At 43.2% G+C, this 19,127-nt stretch overlaps 1 protein-coding gene and 1 pseudogene across 1 annotated transcript; both read left to right on the top strand.

Moving 5' to 3' along the window:
- The first annotated feature begins 10,282 nt into the window (after positions 1–10,282).
- LOC110508906 (gamma-interferon-inducible lysosomal thiol reductase) lies at positions 10,283–15,203 on the top strand. The gene is made up of 7 exons (XM_021589807.3): positions 10,283–10,557; positions 11,346–11,534; positions 11,679–11,753; positions 11,987–12,076; positions 12,364–12,516; positions 12,992–13,060; positions 14,648–15,203. The coding sequence occupies exons 1-7, from the start codon at positions 10,441–10,443 to the stop codon at positions 14,717–14,719; spliced, it is 765 nt and encodes a 254-aa protein (XP_021445482.3). The 5' UTR covers positions 10,283–10,440; the 3' UTR covers positions 14,720–15,203.
- An 835-nt stretch (positions 15,204–16,038) lies between these two features.
- Positions 16,039–18,683, top strand: LOC149970825 (mpv17-like protein 2; annotated as a pseudogene).
- The last annotated feature ends 444 nt before the right edge of the window (positions 18,684–19,127 follow it).

The following is a 19,127-nucleotide window of genomic DNA, read 5'->3' as shown; positions in this document are numbered from 1 at the left end:
CAAAACACTGCTCAAAATCTACCCAGGCTTTTATGCAGAGGAACAAGTACAATGTTCTGGAATGGCCATCCCAGTCCCCAGACCTGAATATCATTGAGAATCTGTGGGATGATTTGAAGTGGGCTGTCCATGCTCGGCAACCATCAAACCTAACTGAACTGGAGATGTTTTGTAAGGAGGAATGGTCCAAAATACCTTCATCCTGAATCCAGACACTCATTAGAGGCTATGGGAAGCGTCTAGAAGCTGTTATTTTTTAGGCTCTACTAAATATTGATGTGATTTTCTATTGGGGTGCCCAAATTGATGCACCTGTCTAATTTTGTTTTGATGCATATTGCACATTTTCTGTTAATCCAATTAACCTAATTTCACTACTGAAATATTTCTGTGTCCATCAGTTATTTGATAGATCCAAATTAAATTGCTGATCCAAACACCCAATTATTTATAAATGGAAATCATGGAAATTGTCAGTGGCGCCCAAACGTTTTCATACGACTGTACATTTAAACTCAGTTTTTTCACAATTCCTGACATTTAATCCTAGTAAAATGTCCCTGTCTTAGGACCACCTGTAAGGGGTGCGTACTGGCGGCAGAGAAGTCAGACGCAGGAGAGTAAAAACTGTGTTTCTAAACGGCGCAGTTTAATAACAAAAAAACCCACCGGAAAACAGAACAATAAAATAATGGGTACATAACCTGCCGCACACCAGGACAGACGAGGGGGAACAGAGGGTTAAATACACACCAGGACAGACGAGGGGGAACAGAGGGTTAAATACACACCAGGACAGACGAGGGAGAACAGAGGGGTAAATACACACCAGGACAGACGAGGGGGAACAGAGGGTTAAATACACACCAGGACAGACGAGGGGGAACAGAGGGTTAAATACACACCAGGACAGACGAGGGGGAACAGAGGGTTAAATACACACCAGAACAGACGAGGGGGAACAGAGGGGTAAATACACACCAGGACAGACGAGGGGGAACAGAGGGGTAAATACACACCTGGACAGACGAGGGGGAACAGAGGGTTAAATACACACCAGGACAGACGAGGGGGAACAGAGGGTTAAATACACACCAGGACAGACGAGGGGGAACAGAGGGGTAAATACACACCAGGACAGACGAGGGGGAACAGAGGGTTAAATACACACCAGGACAGACGAGGGGGAACAGAGGGTTAAATACACACCAGGACAGACGAGGGGGAACAGAGGGTTAAATACACACCAGGACAGACGAGGGGGAACAGAGGGTTAAATACACACCAGGACAGACGAGGGGGAACAGAGGGTTAAATACACACCAGGACAGACGAGGGGGAACAGAGGGGTAAATACACACCAGGACAGACGAGGGGGAACAGAGGGGTAAATACACACCAGGACAGACGAGGGGGAACAGAGGGTTAAATACACACCAGGACAGACGAGGGGGAACAGAGGGTTAAATACACACCAGGACAGACGAGGGGGAACAGAGGGTTAAATACACACCAGGACAGACGAGGGGGAACAGAGGGTTAAATACACACCAGGACAGACGAGGGGGAACAGAGGGTTAAATACACACCAGGACAGACGAGGGGGAACAGAGGGTTAAATACACACCAGGACAGACGAGGGGGAACAGAGGGTTAAATACACACCAGGACAGACGAGGGGGAACAGAGGGGTAAATACACACCAGGACAGACGAGGGGGAACAGAGGGGTAAATACACACCAGGACAGACGAGGGGGAACAGAGGGGTAAATACACACCAGGACAGACGAGGGGGAACAGAGGGGTAAATACACACCAGGACAGACGAGGGGGAACAGAGGGTTAAATACACACCAGGACAGACGAGGGGGAACAGAGGGGTAAATACACACCAGGACAGACGAGGGGGAACAGAGGGTTAAATACACACCAGGACAGACGATGGAGAACAGAGGGGTAAATACACACCAGGACAGACGAGGGGGAACAGAGGGTTAAATACACACCAGGACAGACGAGGGGGAACAGAGGGGTAAATACACACCAGGACAGACGAGGGGGAACAGAGGGTTAAATACACACCAGGACAGACGAGGGGGAACAGAGGGGTAAATACACACCAGGACAGACGAGGGGGAACAGAGGGTTAAATACACACCAGGACAGACGAGGGGGAACAGAGGGGTAAATACACACCAGGACAGACGAGGGGGAACAGAGGGTTAAATACACACCAGGACAGACGAGGGGGAACAGAGGGGTAAATACACACCAGGACAGACGAGGGGGAACAGAGGGTTAAATACACACCAGGACAGACGAGGGGGAACAGAGGGTTAAATACACACCAGGACAGACGAGGGGGAACAGAGGGGTAAATACACACCAGGACAGACGAGGGGGAACAGAGGGTTAAATACACACCAGGACATACGTGCACAAGCACTTACAATAAACAATCACCCACAAGGACATGAGGAGGAACAGAGGGTTAAATACACACCAGGACAGACGAGGGAGAACAGAGGGGTAAATACACACCAGGACAGACGAGGGGGAACAGAGGGTTAAATACACACCAGGACAGACGAGGGGGAACAGAGGGTTAAATACACACCAGGACAGACGAGGGGGAACAGAGGGTTAAATACACACCAGGACAGACGAGGGGGAACAGAGGGTTAAATACACACCAGGACAGACGTGGGGGAATAGAGGGTTCAATACACACCAGGACAGACGAGGGGGAACAGAGGGTTAAATACACACCAGGACAGACGAGGGGGAACAGAGGGTTAAATACACACCAGGACAGACGTGCACAAGCACTTACAATAAACAATCACCCACAAGGACATGAGGAGGAACAGATGGTTAAATACACACCAGGACAGACGAGGGGGAACAGAGGGGTAAATACACACCAGGACAGACAAGGGGGAACAGAGGGTTAAATACACACCAGGACAGACGAGGGGGAACAGAGGGTTAAATACACACCAGGACAGACGAGGGGGAACAGAGGGTTAAATACACACCAGGACAGACGAGGGGGAACAGAGGGGTAAATACACACCAGGACAGACGAGGGGGAACAGAGGGGTAAATACACACCAGGACAGACGAGGGGGAACAGAGGGGTAAATACACACCAGGACAGACGAGGGGGAACAGAGGGGTAAATACACACCAGGACAGACGAGGGGGAACAGAGGGGTAAATACACACCAGGACAGACGAGGGGGAACAGAGGGGTAAATACACACCAGGACAGACGAGGGGGAACAGAGGGTTAAATACACACCAGGACAGACGAGGGGGAACAGAAGGTTAAATACACACCAGGACAGACGAGGGGGAACAGAGGGTTAAATACACACCAGGACAGACGAGGGAGAACAGAGGGGTAAATACACACCAGGACAGACGAGGGGGAACAGAGGGTTAAATACACACCAGGACAGACGAGGGGGAACAGAGGGGTAAATACACACCAGGACAGACGAGGGGGAACAGAGGGTTAAATACACACCAGGACAGACGAGGGGGAACAGAGGGGTAAATACACACCAGGACAGACGAGGGGGAACAGAGGGTTAAATACACACCAGGACAGACGAGGGGGAACAGAGGGGTAAATACACACCAGGACAGACGAGGGGGAACAGAGGGTTAAATACACACCAGGACAGACGAGGGGGAACAGAGGGGTAAATACACACCAGGACAGACGAGGGGGAACAGAGGGTTAAATACACACCAGGACAGACGAGGGGGAACAGAGGGTTAAATACACACCAGGACAGACGTGGGGGAACAGAGGAGTAAATACACACCAGGACAGACGAGGGGGAACAGAGGGTTAAATACACACCAGGACATACGTGCACAAGCACTTACAATAAACAATCAACCACAAGGACATGAGGAGGAACAGAGGGTTAAATACACACCAGGACAGACGAGGGAGAACAGAGGGGTAAATACACACCAGGACAGACGAGGGGGAACAGAGGGTTAAATACACACCAGGACAGACGAGGGGGAACAGAGGGTTAAATACACACCAGGACAGACAAGGGGGAACAGAGGGTTAAATACACACCAGGACAGACGAGGGGGAACAGAGGGTTAAATACACACCAGGACAGACGTGGGGGAATAGAGGGTTCAATACACACCAGGACAGACGAGGGGGAACAGAGGGTTAAATACACACCAGGACAGACGAGGGGGAACAGAGGGTTAAATACACACCAGGACAGACGTGCACAAGCACTTACAATAAACAATCACCCACAAGGACATGAGGAGGAACAGAGGGTTAAATACACACCAGGACAGACGAGGGGGAACAGAGGGGTAAATACACACCAGGACAGACGAGGGGGAACAGAGGGTTAAATACACACCAGGACAGACGAGGGGGAACAGAGGGTTAAATACACACCAGGACAGACGAGGTGGAACAGAGGGTTAAATACACACCAGGACAGACGAGGGGGAACAGAGGGTTAAATACACACCAGGACAGACGTGGGGGAACAGAGGGTTCAATACACACCAGGACAGACGAGGGGGAACAGAGGGGTAAATACACACCAGGACAGACACGCACCAGGACATGAGGTGGAACAGAGGGGTAAATACACACCAGGACAGACACGCACCAGGACATGAGGGGGAACAGAGGGGTAAATACACACCAGGACAGACATGCACCAGGACATGAGGGGGAACAGAGGGGTAAATACACACCAGGACAGACATGCACCAGGACATGAGGGGGAACAGAGGGGTAAATACACACCAGGACAGACACGCACCAGGACATGAGGGGGAACAGAGGGTTAAATACACACCAGGACAGACGAGGGGGAACAGAGGGTTAAATACACACCAGGACAGACGTGCACAAGCACTTACAATAAACAATCACCCACAAGGACATGAGGAGGAACAGAGGGTTAAATACACACCAGGACAGACGAGGGGGAACAGAGGGGTTAATACACACCAGGACAGACGAGGGGGAACAGAGGGGTAAATACACACCAGGACATGAGGGGGAACAGAGGGTTAAATACACACCAGGACATGAGGGGGAACAGAGGGTTAAATACACACCAGGACAGACGAGGGGGAACAGAGGGTTAAATACACACCAGGACATGAGGGGGAACAGAGGGTTAAATACACACCAGGACACACGAGGGGGAACAGAGGGTTAAATACACACCAGGACAGACGAGGGGGAACAGAGGGGTAAATACACACCAGGACATGAGGGGGAACAGAGGGTTAAATACACACCAGGACATACGAGGGGGAACAGAGGGTTAAATACACACCAGGACAGACGAGGGGGAACAGAGGGGTAAATACACACCAGGACATGAGGGGGAACAGAGGGTTAAATACACACCAGGACAGACGAGGGGGAACAGAGGGTTAAATACACACCAGGACATGAGGGGGAACAGAGGGTTAAATACACACCAGGACAGACAAGGGGGAACAGAGGGGTAAATACACACCAGGACAGACGAGGGGGAACAGAGGGGTAAATACACACCAGGACAGACGAGGGGGAACAGAGGGGTAAATACACACCAGGACAGACGAGGGGGAACAGAGGGGTAAATACACACCAGGACAGCCGTGCACAAGGACATGAGGGGGAACAGAGAGGTAAATACACACCAGGACAGACGAGCACAAGGACATGAGGGGGAACAGAGGGGTAAATACACACCAGGACAGACGAGCACAAGCACTTACAATAAACAATCACCCACAATGACATGAGGGGGAACAGAGGGGTAAATACACAATATGTAATTGATGGGATTGGAACCAGGTGTGATGGAAGACAAGACAAGACAAAACCAAAGGAAAATGAAAAGAGGATCAGCGATGGCTAGAAGGTCGGTGACCTCGACTGCCGAACGCCGCCCGAACAAGGAGAGGGACCAACTTCGGCGAGAGTCGTGACACCACCACTTTATTTTAAGAATGTGAAATGTCAGAATAATAGTAGAGAGAATAATTTATTTCAGCTTTTATTTCTTTCATCACATTCTCAGTGGGTCAGAAGTTTACATACACTCAATTAGTATTTGGTAGCATCGCCTTTAAATTGTTTAACTTGGGTCAAACATTTTGGTAGCCTTCCTCAAGCTTCCCACAATAAGTTGGGTGAATTTTGGCCCATTCCTCCTGACAGAGTTGGTGTAACTGAGTCAGGTTTATAGGCCTCCTTGCTCTCACATGCTTTTTCAGTTCTGCCCACAAATTTTCGATGGGATTGAGGTCAGGGCTTTGTGATGGCCACTCCAATACCTTGACTTTGTTGTCCTTAAGCATTTTGCCACAACTTTGGAAGTATGCTTGGGGTCATTGTCCATTCGGAAGACCCATTTGCGACCAAGCTTTAACTTCCTGACTGATGTCTTGAGATGTTGCTTCAATATATCCACATAATTTTTCTACCTCATGATGCCATCTATTTTGTGAAGTGCACTAGTCCCTCCTGCAGCAAAACACCCTCACAACCTGATGCTGCCACCCTTGTGCTTCACGGTTGGGATGGTGTTCTTCGGCTTGCAAGCCTCCCCCTTTTTCCTCCAAACAAATGGTCATTATGGCCAAACAGTTTGATCTTTGTCCCCATGTGCAGTTGCAAACCGTAGTCTGGCTTTTTATGGTGGGTTTGGAACAGTGGCTTCTTCCTTGCTGAGCGGCCTTTCAGGTTATGTCAATATAGGACTCGTTTTACTCTGGATATAGATACTTTTGTACCTGTTTCCTCCAGCATCTTCACAAGGTCCTTTGCTGTTGTTCTGGGATTGATTTGCACTTTCGCACCAAAGTGTGTTCATCTCTAGGAGACAGAATGCATCTCCTTCCTGAGCGGTATGACGGCTGCATGGTCCCATGGTGTTTATACTTGTGTCCTATTGTTTGTACAGATGAACATGGTACCTTCAGGCATTTAGAAATTGCTCCCAAGGATGAACCAGACTTGTGGAGGTCTACAATTATTTTTCTGAGGTCTTGGCTGATTTATTTTGATTTTCCCAGGATGTCAAGCAAAGAGGCACTGAGTTTGAAGGTCAGCCTTGAAATTCATCCACAGGAGACCTCCAATTGACTCAAATGATGTCAATTAGCCTATGAGAAGCTTCTAAAGCCATGACATCATTTTCTGGAATGTTCCAAGTTGTTTAAAGGCACAGTCATCTTAGTGTATGTAAACTTCTGACCCACTGGAATTGTGATACAGTGAATTATAAGTAAAATAATCTGTCTGTAAATTATTGTTGGAAAAATTAATTTTGTTATGCACAAAGTAGATGTCCTAACCCACTTCCCAAAACTCTAGTTTGTTAACAAGAAATTTGTGGAGTGGTCGAAAAAAACGTTTTTATTACTCCAACCTAAGTGTATGTAAACTTCTGACTTCTACTGTATATAGGGAAGGTAATCAGGGAGGTGATGGAGTCCAGGTGAGTCTGATGACTTGCTGGTGCACGTAACGATGGTGTGCGCCATAACAAGCAGCCTGGTGACCTAGAGGCCAGAGAGGGAGTATACGTGACACTCGTAAATAGAATAAGAACTATAACTAATTCAAAATCAAACATTTAGCTGTTACTGTAGCTAGGCAATTTGTTGTATTTCGAGGCTTAAAATAAAGCGAAGATGTTTTGTGGTTGGAATTGCAGTATATATTTAGTTAGTTTGAGATTTTAGGGTTAGGGTTAGACTGGAAAAACAAAAAATGGTTGCTAAGCAACCAGATACCAATGTGTTTTTGGGAGAGGAAAAGAGTGATAGTACCAATATTTTGATAATCATTGTGATTGGAGGATAGCTGTGAGGGTTATCGAATCAGGATCAGGATCTCCTTGAGCTCATTAATGAGAGAATGTTCATATTTGAAGATGGCAAAAAGGTCAGTATCTTTGGCAATGACAAGCAGTGGAAAGGAGTGGCATCTTAGCTATACACTGAGTGTACAAAACATTAGGAACACCTTCCTAATATCAAGTTGGACCCCCCTTTTGCCCTCAGAACAGCCTCAATTCGTCCGGGCATGGACTCTACAAGGTGTCGAAAGTGTTCCACAGGGATGCTGGCCCATGTTGACTCCAATGCGTCCCACAGTTGTGTCAAATTGGCTGGATATCCTTTGGGTGGTGGACCATTCTTGATACACACAGGAAACTGTTGGCTTGAAAAACCCAGCAGCGTTACAGTTCTTGACACACTCAAACTGGTGCGCCTGGCACCTACTACCATACCCTGTTCAAAGGCACTTCAATCTTTTGTCTTGCCCATTCATCCTCTGAATCGCACACATACACAATCCATGTCTCAATTGTCTCAAGGCTTAAACATCATTATTTAACCTGTCTCCTCCCCTTAATATAGACTGATTGAAGTGGATTTAACAAGTGACATCAATAAGGGATCATAGCTTCCACCTGGATTCACCTGGCCAGTCTCTCATGGAAAGAGCAGGTGTGCCTAATGTTTTGTACACTCAGTGTATTGAGAATTAAGATATGCCTACAGAAAGCTGAGACCCTCCTCTCTTTGACAGGGCCAAGGGGACTAAGCTTCCAAAGCTGTGTTTTTCCTATGATTGCATTTTGAAATGTTATACAATCATAAAGCATTTTTCTCTCAGGCACATGGGTGGAGAGGAGAGTGGCTCGCTCACCACAGCAGCAGGCCCCAGCGACGGCACAGGCACAGGGGCCAGGCAGACACTTTCATTACAGGAATCATGTGTATAATGCACTTCACAGTTTGACCAAATCATGGTTTTAGCCGCCCAGAAATAGGAAGTTTTGAGTGAGGTGACAATGTAGAATATGCTCTTTCTACATTTATAGGTACTTTTTTTTTTTTTCGTTTCATGATCCTTGCTGTCTAACTGATGACAGAGTTGGAGCAGATCTCTTTCATGATGCTGCGTTTTATTTTGAATGTGAGTTTGTGCGACCTCAACTCAGCATATCAGAAAACCGGGCTGACCATCTTGGTAGTGGGGCCGGCCGTTGCCCACTGATCAGCCAAAGGCTCATTATAGACTAGTATAACAGCCAAATTGCGCAAAAATAATAATAGTAAAAAAAAATCTGAACAGGTCCATGGGCCGCCAGTCATGTCACCTTTCTCATTGTTTAATTTTGACAGAACAGTTTTTTTGTGTGTGTGTCAATTTCGACCAGCCCATCCAACTAAGAAATGGTCCAGCCCATCTGGGATTTGCCATAATTGCCAAATGGGTAATCTGCCCCTGCTCTTACCTGTCTGTACATCTCACGCTTTCTCCACATCAGTCCCTTACAGTAATGTAGCAATGTAAAGGGTGCCTTGATGTGAATATGGCTGTGTTTAGACAAGCAGCCAGAGACAGATTTTTTCCCACTAATTGGTCTTTTGACCAATCAGATCAGCTCTGAAAAATATCTGACGGGAAAAGATCTGATGTGATTCTTAAAATAAAAAAATCTGAATTGGGTGTCTGTCTAAACACTGCCTATCAAGAACAATATCTATCTGGTTAAAGCCTGCAGGTATCATGCTTTACAACTTGTAATAATAAGCATGTACATGTATGAGCATCCGCCTTTGTAATATATTATCAAATGTATTAGAATTAAGCCTCCTGAGGAGGTGTGGTATATGGCCAATATACCAGGCTAAGGGCTGCTCTTATCGGAGTGCCTGGTTACAGACCTTAGCCGTGGTATATTGGCCACACTGTATACCAAAAAATATTGGCCATATACCACAAACCCCAGAGGTGCCTTTTTTTAAATTAAAAACTGGTTACCAATGTAATTAGACTAGTAAAAATATATATTTTGTCATACCCCTGGTATATGGTCCGAAATACAACGGCTTTCAGCCAATCAGCATTCAGGGAGAGCCCACCCGGTTTATAATAAGGCTTGTAAAATGTTATGTCTCTATGTACAGTATCAACTTTTAAACTTTTTTTCAGAACGTCTGGTAGGCTTTAAATAAGTAGTAGGGTACAGTCAGGATAAGAGACTATTATAATACATTATAACCAGGGCATACGTGCCTGACAATACATTTTGCATCATAATGAATATCTGCTTTGCCACAATAAACACCAATAAGAGTTGGATGAAACAAAGTTAAACAAATACCTCCAGGTAGATAACAAATCGTGACAATATAATCAATATCAAGACAATCTTGATATGATACAATGTAACGCAAACTTTGCCGGTGTTTAGTGACGCTATTAGTGGTCACATGACTGAGAACCAATCGTAAAATCGAAAATATATTTTCTTAGTGAGAGGGTACCGTGATATACTTTGAATCACTAAATATATTTGAGTATATTTACTGACTGTGGCCAGTGTCTGTCGTCTTGTGCTGAAGGGAAGATGAAGGGTATTATTCTGTTTACACTTTTGACCATCTGGTCAAATGTAGATTGCAAGTCTTGCTCATATTCTCCATCGCAGTGGTGTACCTCTTTGGACTCAGCCATCGAATGTGGGGTAAAATAAGTTTACTTGACGAGTTTCTTGTCGTAATTAAATGTGTGCAATGTTTTGGTAACACATTGACTTAAACTGTGTGTTGTGGTTGTATCGCTGTAATTGGGCTACACGTTACAACGGGTGAGAACGATATATTCGTAGCCTGTGTCTTAGATTTGTTTTTGTGTGTTTTGATTGGTCAGGGGAAAGTGATCTCCGATCACCACTGAAGAGGCAACTGGGCAATTCCTTGGTAACGCCAAGACAAAATACCAAACAAAAACCATTGATTTCAAAGTTTAACAAACCATACAACTCTATGCACAATGACTAATTTTAAAATTGTTCCCAGAACATTTTACAAAAACACATTTACAGATACAAAGTTTGGTAACAGAATAAAACAGCAAGATTTTTGTTGTTATGTATCTTGTTCAAAGTTTTCATTGTCCATAGTTGGGTTGGTGTAACTTTGAAGTCAATGGTTTTTGTTTGGCATACATTTTAAAGTGATAAATCTCAGCATAATTCCGTTGCTGTGGAACTGCCCAACTTTTACTTCAGTAGAGAATGAGGAAGAGAATGAGAAAAATGTATGTTTGTACATTAAAAATAATATTAAAATAGAATATCAACACCCATAATTGTCTCTACAGATTCTGCTTGACATATAGACCCTATTTAGGCCTAAAAATTCAACCATACTGTGTGTGTTTGTTAACTTGTGTTGCTTTACTGTAAAGGCAACACAAATACACAGCACAAGAAACAGGTTATCAATTGACTCTTTACTTTTGTTGTGGCAGGTTCTGAAGCAGTGCCTGGAAACCAATGCCACCAAGCCCAACACGCTGGAGCAGTCAGTTCAGGTGGAGCTGTATTATGAGAGTCTGTGCCCAGCATGCCGCTACTTCCTCACCTCACAGCTCTTACCCACATGGACCATGCTGCAGGACGCCATGAGTGTCACGCTGGTGCCCTATGGAAATGCAGGAGTATGTACACTAGGCTAGAGACGATGACTATCATCTCATGACTCTTGCTTTGATTTTGGATATAATACTTGGATGTCGTTATCAGTGAATGGAGTTGAGGAATGTTGTGTTTAGTCAAAGTCATTTCTGTTTGTCTCACTACAGGAATCTTTTGATGGGAAGAAGTATCAGTTCACCTGCCAGCACGGCGAAGAAGAGTGTCTTGGCAACATGATCGAGGTGAGATTTTGGTAATGCTTTATTTTACATTCTACCAGGTAGTTATTTATTATTTATTAGAACAGTAATTACTGATTAATTGCCTAGCAATTACACTCATTGATGCATCACTAAAGTACCAGAAAGTATTAATGTCACCATATAGTTTCTTAGTTACTACCATGTAAATACCAGGTAATACCAGCTTGAACTGGGCTGAAACATGTGTTTTTTCCCTCTCTCTCTCTCATCAGACCTGCATATTGAATGTGACAGGAAGTAACGCCTTCCAGATAATCTACTGCATGGAGGCCTCCACTGATGTGGTTAAAGCAGGCGAGAAGGTGAGTGACATTAACTCTTACCTTCTCTCTATCTACACAAAACCATGAAAAGACCCTACCTCAAACAATATACAACACCCCCTATTTGTATTCTAATACCCTTGAGAAATACGAACAAAAAGTATATAGAATGGAATTAGTTTTTGTGCTTGATGATATGCTCTGCTCACATAAGATAGTGTAAGGGTATGGCTGGAGGGAAATATGAGATATGACTGGATGGCATTGTAAATATGAGGATACTTGGAAATAGTGAAGAGTGTTCTGACCACCTCTTCCCTTGACAGTGTGTGGAGCTCTATGACCCAACCACCAAGTGGGACAGCATCATGACCTGTGTGAAGGGAGACCAGGGGAATCAGCTAATGCATCAGAATGCAGTGAAGACTGGTGCCCTGAAGCCAACCCACAACTATGTGCCTTGGATTGTCATAAATGGGGTAAGTTCTCTGAGGCAAAATATTTGTGTTTCTTGTGTCTGCATTGCATTTAATACTTTGTGTTAACTCTATTACAAACCACTACGAGTAAGGTATGTTAACTCTATTACAAACCACTACGAGTAAGGTATGTTAACTCTATTACAAACCACTACGAGTAAGGTATGTTAACTCTATTACAAACCACTACGAACGAGTAAGGTATGTTAACTCTATTACAAACCACTACGAGTAAGGTATGTTAACTCTATTACAAACCACTACGAGTAAGGTATGTTAACTCTATTACAAACCACTACGAGTAAGGTATGTTAACTGTATTACAAACCACTACGAGTAAGGTATGTTAACTCTATTACAAACCGCTACGAGTAAGGTATGTTAACTGTATTACAAACCACTACGAGTAAGGTATTTTACCACTCAACAACGTTTATTGCCTCGATTGTTATAGTAATGTGGAAACTTTTCTCAGGAGCACACAGAAGAACTTCAGGACAAAGCAATGTCTTCGCTCTTCGCTCTGGTCTGCAGCATGTACAAGGTAAGTTTTGGCCCGCCCAAAAACACCATTCCAATATTAACAGTATAATGTCTTATCCATCCATTATTCGTTCCTTGTTTCTATGCATCTTTTTTCCTGTCTATAGAAACCACTGCGTATAGAATAGCCTTTACATATACTGTACCATTGATGGTAGGACAGTACCTGATGAAGTTGATATTTCTTGACGCCTTACTCCATCAAACCTTTTTCTGAGTCAAGATCACTTTCGCAGTCAAAAAGCAAGAGGAGATCTACCACCCAGATTTTTTTAAAGACAGACTTAAAAAAATTAACATTCACCTAATAAAACAGTTCTCTAGGAAGGTGGTTTGTGCAGTATGCCTATTAGCCTACATTATCTCAGTACATTGGCTGTACAGTATCTCTGGCCTGCCAATATTGTTCTTCCATATAATATTTCAAAACCCAAGCTTTGATAACAAAATAGATCAGTTGTTGTATGACTTGCGAGGCACAGCTGAGCAAAAATGGAAATAATTACATTTTTTATTTTACTGGACTGATGGTACCTGTATCTGATGGTCATGGTGCTTTCAAGACAACTGGGAACTCTGGGAAAAAAATGAGGTCAAAAATGAGGTCAAATCATGACACCAGTTGTTTTGAACACGGCATTAGTCTCAGCGGACATAGGGAGAGAGCAACAGAGGGTCCGCCTCTCACTGTCCCTGAGCTCTCCTTTATTTCCCCCGGTGAGACTGACCAGAGAGAGGGGACCTGATGGCAAAACTCAAGTCGCACCGCATCTGCACAAATCCATGTTGTTCCTATGACCAGAGAAAGTGAAATATTCCTCAATATTAAAAAAGACACAAAGAGCTGCTGATAATAATAATATTAATAAAAACGCAGGGCTATCGATACACTTATCTACTAATTCATTGCAGCTGCAGCACAAGTGGAAGTAGGGATAAGCGCATTTTATGTATTGTAATTGTGTTGAATAAAAACAGTGTTGACAGTGCTGAATAAAAACTTAGACATGAACTCACTCAAAATTCTTCTTATTCTTTGACAGTCACTCTCTGGTCCTGGTTTTAAAAGTTATTACATCTAATGTAGGCTAGTTGCCTTTCAAACTTCGCTGTGGCCAGGGTCGTGGAAGCTGTAGGAACGGTGATTTGAGCTATCCGATTTGCCAGCACAGTATGCGACCTCAGTTTAGCCACAGACCTCCTGGTCCGCAGGGCAGGTGGAGCTTGTCTTTTCAGACAAATGAAATGGTTCAAAATGGGAACACTTCACCTGCCCAGTGTGCAGGACTTGTGAATCAAATGCAACACCAATAATATACATAAAGGACAGCAAGCCTTAATCGCTTTTCTACAGAAATGTTTGGTGATGGACTAGGATCGCGATCAACCGGTTGGTGACCACTGCACTAGAGTGTGTTTGGTGATGGACTAGGATCGCGATCGACCGGTTGGTGACCACTGCACTAGAGTGTGTTTGGTGATGGACTAGGGTCACGATCGACCGGTTTGTGACCACTGCACTAGAGTGTGCTGTAGGAATAAGAAAGATAGTCCTTTGATTTCTGTTCTCTGTCACATTCTCCTTTAGGGGTCCAAGCCTGAGGCCTGTAGTACGGCTCTGATGAAACGACACAGAAGTTACAGTTACCATGACGAGTAAACCATCTACGTCTCAACACTGCGCTATACTGCCATGTGCCTCTGTGTTTGATTGCTAAATATGGATGGTAAATGCCACCTTAAAAATGTGTGGTATCAATAATGTTTTAACGCTATCAATGTATTTTTTTAAAAATCTGGTTTAACTATCAATATTACACAATTATTCAAAAATCAAGAAAATGGACGTCATGTACTGTTTCATTGCTCAATGAATGAGCTGTGTGGAATGAGCTGTGTGGAATGAGATGTGTGGAATGAGCTGTGTGGAATGAGCTGTGTGGAATGAGATGTGTGGAATGAGCCTTTGTGGAATGAGCTGTGTGGAATGAGCTGTGTGGAATGAGCTGTGTGGAATGAGCTGTGTGGAATAAGCTCTCTGATAGCAATCCATTTTTTATAAAGTGAGGAAGTTTCACTAGCCTTTGTAAATGAATATTGGGGATGTAATGAATACGAAATGAAAGTAAACTACTTTAAAAGGACTTGGTCTTTCTTTATTAAATCTGCGTTTTATGTTGAATGTGAGTTTTTATCCTATTAGATCAGATATTTACTTTTTTGACAGGCACTGTGGGGATGAATACCTTTTTGAGTGAGTGCTCTAACAGTAGAAGGCTTTGTCGTGGTTGTCATGGTTCTGCATAGCTTCACTGAGTCTTGCCTAGGGGAGACCACAGACAAACCAGTGACATAGCAAGCCTCTTCCCTGGCGGGTTTAATAGGACTGTCTGTGCTGCTTTCAGTGCTGTTAAAGAGACGTGTTCTCCCTTGTTATACTGCTGATTAAGGGTCATGTCCTTCAACATAATTTGGTCTGTCTATTGGAGCACGATGTAAAAATGTAAGATCGAAAGTATGACGGCTACAAGATTTCAAGCTGTCTGATTTTTCTTTGGTTGCATTTCTTAATCAAAAACGAAATAATGGAAGAATGAATATCCTACTCACAGACCTTACACACGGATCTAAAGCTGAAGATGCTGGTGCTGTGTAGACGCTATCTAGTTTTGGATGGATGCACCATTTTTATTGAGCTGTTTGGTTATCCAAAAACATCATAATCTTTCACTATGGATTATGGTCCCAGTGTGGATTTTCTAATCGGTGTCTTTCTAATCAAATCAGAAATATGACCTTTGCACCTGTTCTATGCATTGTGCTTCTAATGTGATTTATGGAAGATGACATAGTAGCCTGTCAGTGGAGGCTGGTGGGAGGAATTATAGCAGGATGGGCTCATTGTAATGGCTTGAATGGAATAAATGGAGCAGAGTCAAACATATGGAAAACATGTGTTTGACTCGGTTCCATGAATTCCCTTGCAGGCATTACGATGAGCCCTTCCTCCTATAACTCCTCCCACCAGCCTCCTCCGTAGCCTATTCTTAGAAGGTTACAGTATGTCAAAACAATTTAATGTATTTAGAGATTTAATTTGTCAAGTCACTTTTCTATCATACTACTTCTTTGATTAATCAGAATTCCACATAAATGATGAGGGATCTTGTGCTTCAGCTGAATTGTTTTTTTGTGCAGCATTGGGGAGTATGATGTCCTCAAACTCCTCGCTATTATGCATTTGACACCAATGCTATGTATAAACCCTAGATGAGTTAGGGGAAGCTGCTTTGAAGCCAAAGAGACTGCCAAGAGTGTGCAAAGCTGTCATCAAGGCAAAGGGTGGCTACTTTAAAGAATCTCAAATATATTTAGATTTGTTTAACACTTTTTGTTTACTACATGATTCCATATGTGTTATTTCTTAGTGTCGATGTCTTCACTAGCTTTCTACAATGTAGAAAATAAGAAAAATAAGAAAAACCCTTGAATGAGGGGTGGCAGGTAGCCTAGTGTTTAGAGTGTTGGACTAGTAACCGAAAGGTTGCAAGATCAAATCCCCAAGGTAAAAATCTGTTGTTCTCCCCCTGAACAAGGCAGTTAACCCACTGTTCCTAGACTGTAATTGAAAATAAGAATTTGTTCTTAACTGACGTGCCTAGTTAAATAAAGGTAAAATGAGTAGGTGTGTCCAAACGTTTGACTGGTACTGTACATCAATAACATTGAACATTTATCCTAGTGGACCACTTACTGGATAACCGTAGTTTGGAATAATAATAATGATTCCTCAGTCGAGCAGAGAGTTTCTTGTCAAGATTACAGGTTACTGGAAGCCGTTTTTCAACAGCAGGTATTCTTATTGTAACCAATACTGTGAGCTGTGGGGGCATGCTTGCCGCCGGCAATATCATTCAGCAAACCAGAAAAAAATGTGGGGTCCCTGAAAGGGCATGTGACTGGGCTCATACAGGTAAGTTCCAGGACCAAGGATAGCAACCTGTGTTGTATGAAATAACTTTTGAAAGACAATGAACATGAATGTGCGAGGGCAAGATATATTCCTAATCATAACCAAAAGAAAATGTATAGCATTAAAAAAAGTTCAACCATAATATTCCAAAACATACTTCTCTCTAATTGTATCCTTTATTTATTGATAAGATTATTGCATATTTTCCTTGTGTTTTCCAAGATACAATACAGTAGTATATATGTGTCACTATTAGCAAGGACATGTATTTCATGTTGCTGTGTTACACTGCCCTCTGCAGGTTGCATGTGTTGCAGTAGGATGTTCAATGGGGCCTTTCATGCGCTACTTGTACCAGTGGCTGGACAAGTTATTTTTGTTAGCAATGCTCTACCTGCTGTCAGCAATGCTCTACCTGCTGTCAGCAAGGCTCTACCTGCTGTCAGCAATGCTCTACCTGCTGTCAGCAATGCTCTACCTGCTGTCAGCAATGCTCTACCTGCTGTCATCAATGCTCTACCTGCTTTCATCAATGCTCTACCTGCTTTCAGTAATGCTCTACCTGCTGCCAGCAAGAAAGTCCTCACCGATCAGCTGATTGCATCACTGACCATGGAGCATAGTATTTCATAGGGGAGTGTGTTTTTAAAAGTTTTTTTTAAAGTCAGCGTTAACAGTATACTAAGTTAAATCAATGTCAACGTGGACTGTTTGTTTGCTCTTGGAAAAGCTTGCTCATGGAAAAGCTCACAACAAAACTCACTTACCACAGTAACTTTAAAAACAATCTTCCTACAGGTATCGGCAAGATAAAGGGCCATAGTCTGTCTGAGGGTTGGAAGAATCCAAAGACAAGTTCTGGGAGATCTACAAGGTTAGTGAAATAGTATGACTGTGTTTTTCATATCCTAGCCCTAATTATTCCCTACAATTTGGCCTTTGTATTCTCTATCCTCTTACCTGCTTGATTTTATTGTCTTTTGTTCGGAAGGAACTTATTGTATCTTTCTTTTTAATGTATTAATTTACTTGACAAGAATGGTTTGGATCAGAAGCATAGGCCCATTGTACTCTATATTTCTGTATTGATACCCCTCTAGTCCTCAAGGTTTGTTTGTGCTCCTTTTCCTTCAAGGTGGACTGGTGTGTTTGGCCCATGGCACAGGTTATCAACTTCTACTTCTTGCCTCCTAAGTTCTAAGTTAGGTGTTCCCAAGGTACGCGCAATGTCGTCTGGGATATGCCAAATAAACATGTGATTCACAGTCAGTTACACATATCAGTGTTGTTATAAGGTATTAATACATGTATAGGAGATTACATTAGTCACTGCATTTGTGTTATTTAAAAAATACAATATTTTATTCATAGATAAGGAATAGCTTTTTCAAGCATCTTAAAAGATAGATAAAATCTTGATTATCGTTTATTTAAATTGTGTATTTTAATTTCAACAGATTACTTTACTGGTATGGCTTGAATGTATAATGTATAAATTCCTGTAGGTTCCTTGTGCTTTCTATTCAAGTTAAATTCATGGCTTACGATATGATATCTCTTAATACAGTATGTCAATGTAGCAATCTAATACTGTAGCTGCATAATGATTGTTAAACCCCAAACAAAATGTGTATTTGTAATAGTGTGACATACAAAGTCCAGATGCGTATTTATTAATGAGATCAGTAGGCCTATAAAAAATAAGAAAAGTTTCACATGCAACCCAACAAGATCGAACAACATTATGCATAGATATGCCTACGACATAGGTTTGCTGTTGATTTGGACACCACAACATTTAGTTCTCCTGTTGTCTCTACAACTACTTTATTCAGTCAGGCATTCTGAGACCATTTTCGAGGAGAGACTACAGCAGAAGGCCTGCCTAATTTTGGGACAATTTATTTTGTCTGTGGTAAAGTGCTGATGTTGTAAGAAACGTGGAGAAGACACGCAATTAGGCTAACAGGTTATTCAAAATGATTCCAAAAACATTTTGTATTTCCATAGCACAAGTTGTGCACAAAAACTTATCAAGAAGTTATCGTATGTGTTACATTGTGTGTACACTGTGTATTGGAGATGTTTTACCTGC

Source organism: Oncorhynchus mykiss, chromosome 28 (assembly GCF_057628025.1).
Source record: "Oncorhynchus mykiss isolate SJ-2025 chromosome 28, ASM5762802v1, whole genome shotgun sequence".
Lineage (NCBI taxonomy): Eukaryota > Metazoa > Chordata > Actinopteri > Salmoniformes > Salmonidae > Oncorhynchus > Oncorhynchus mykiss.
Note: the sequence above shows the minus strand (reverse complement) of the source record. Positions and strands in the feature narration are given on the sequence as shown.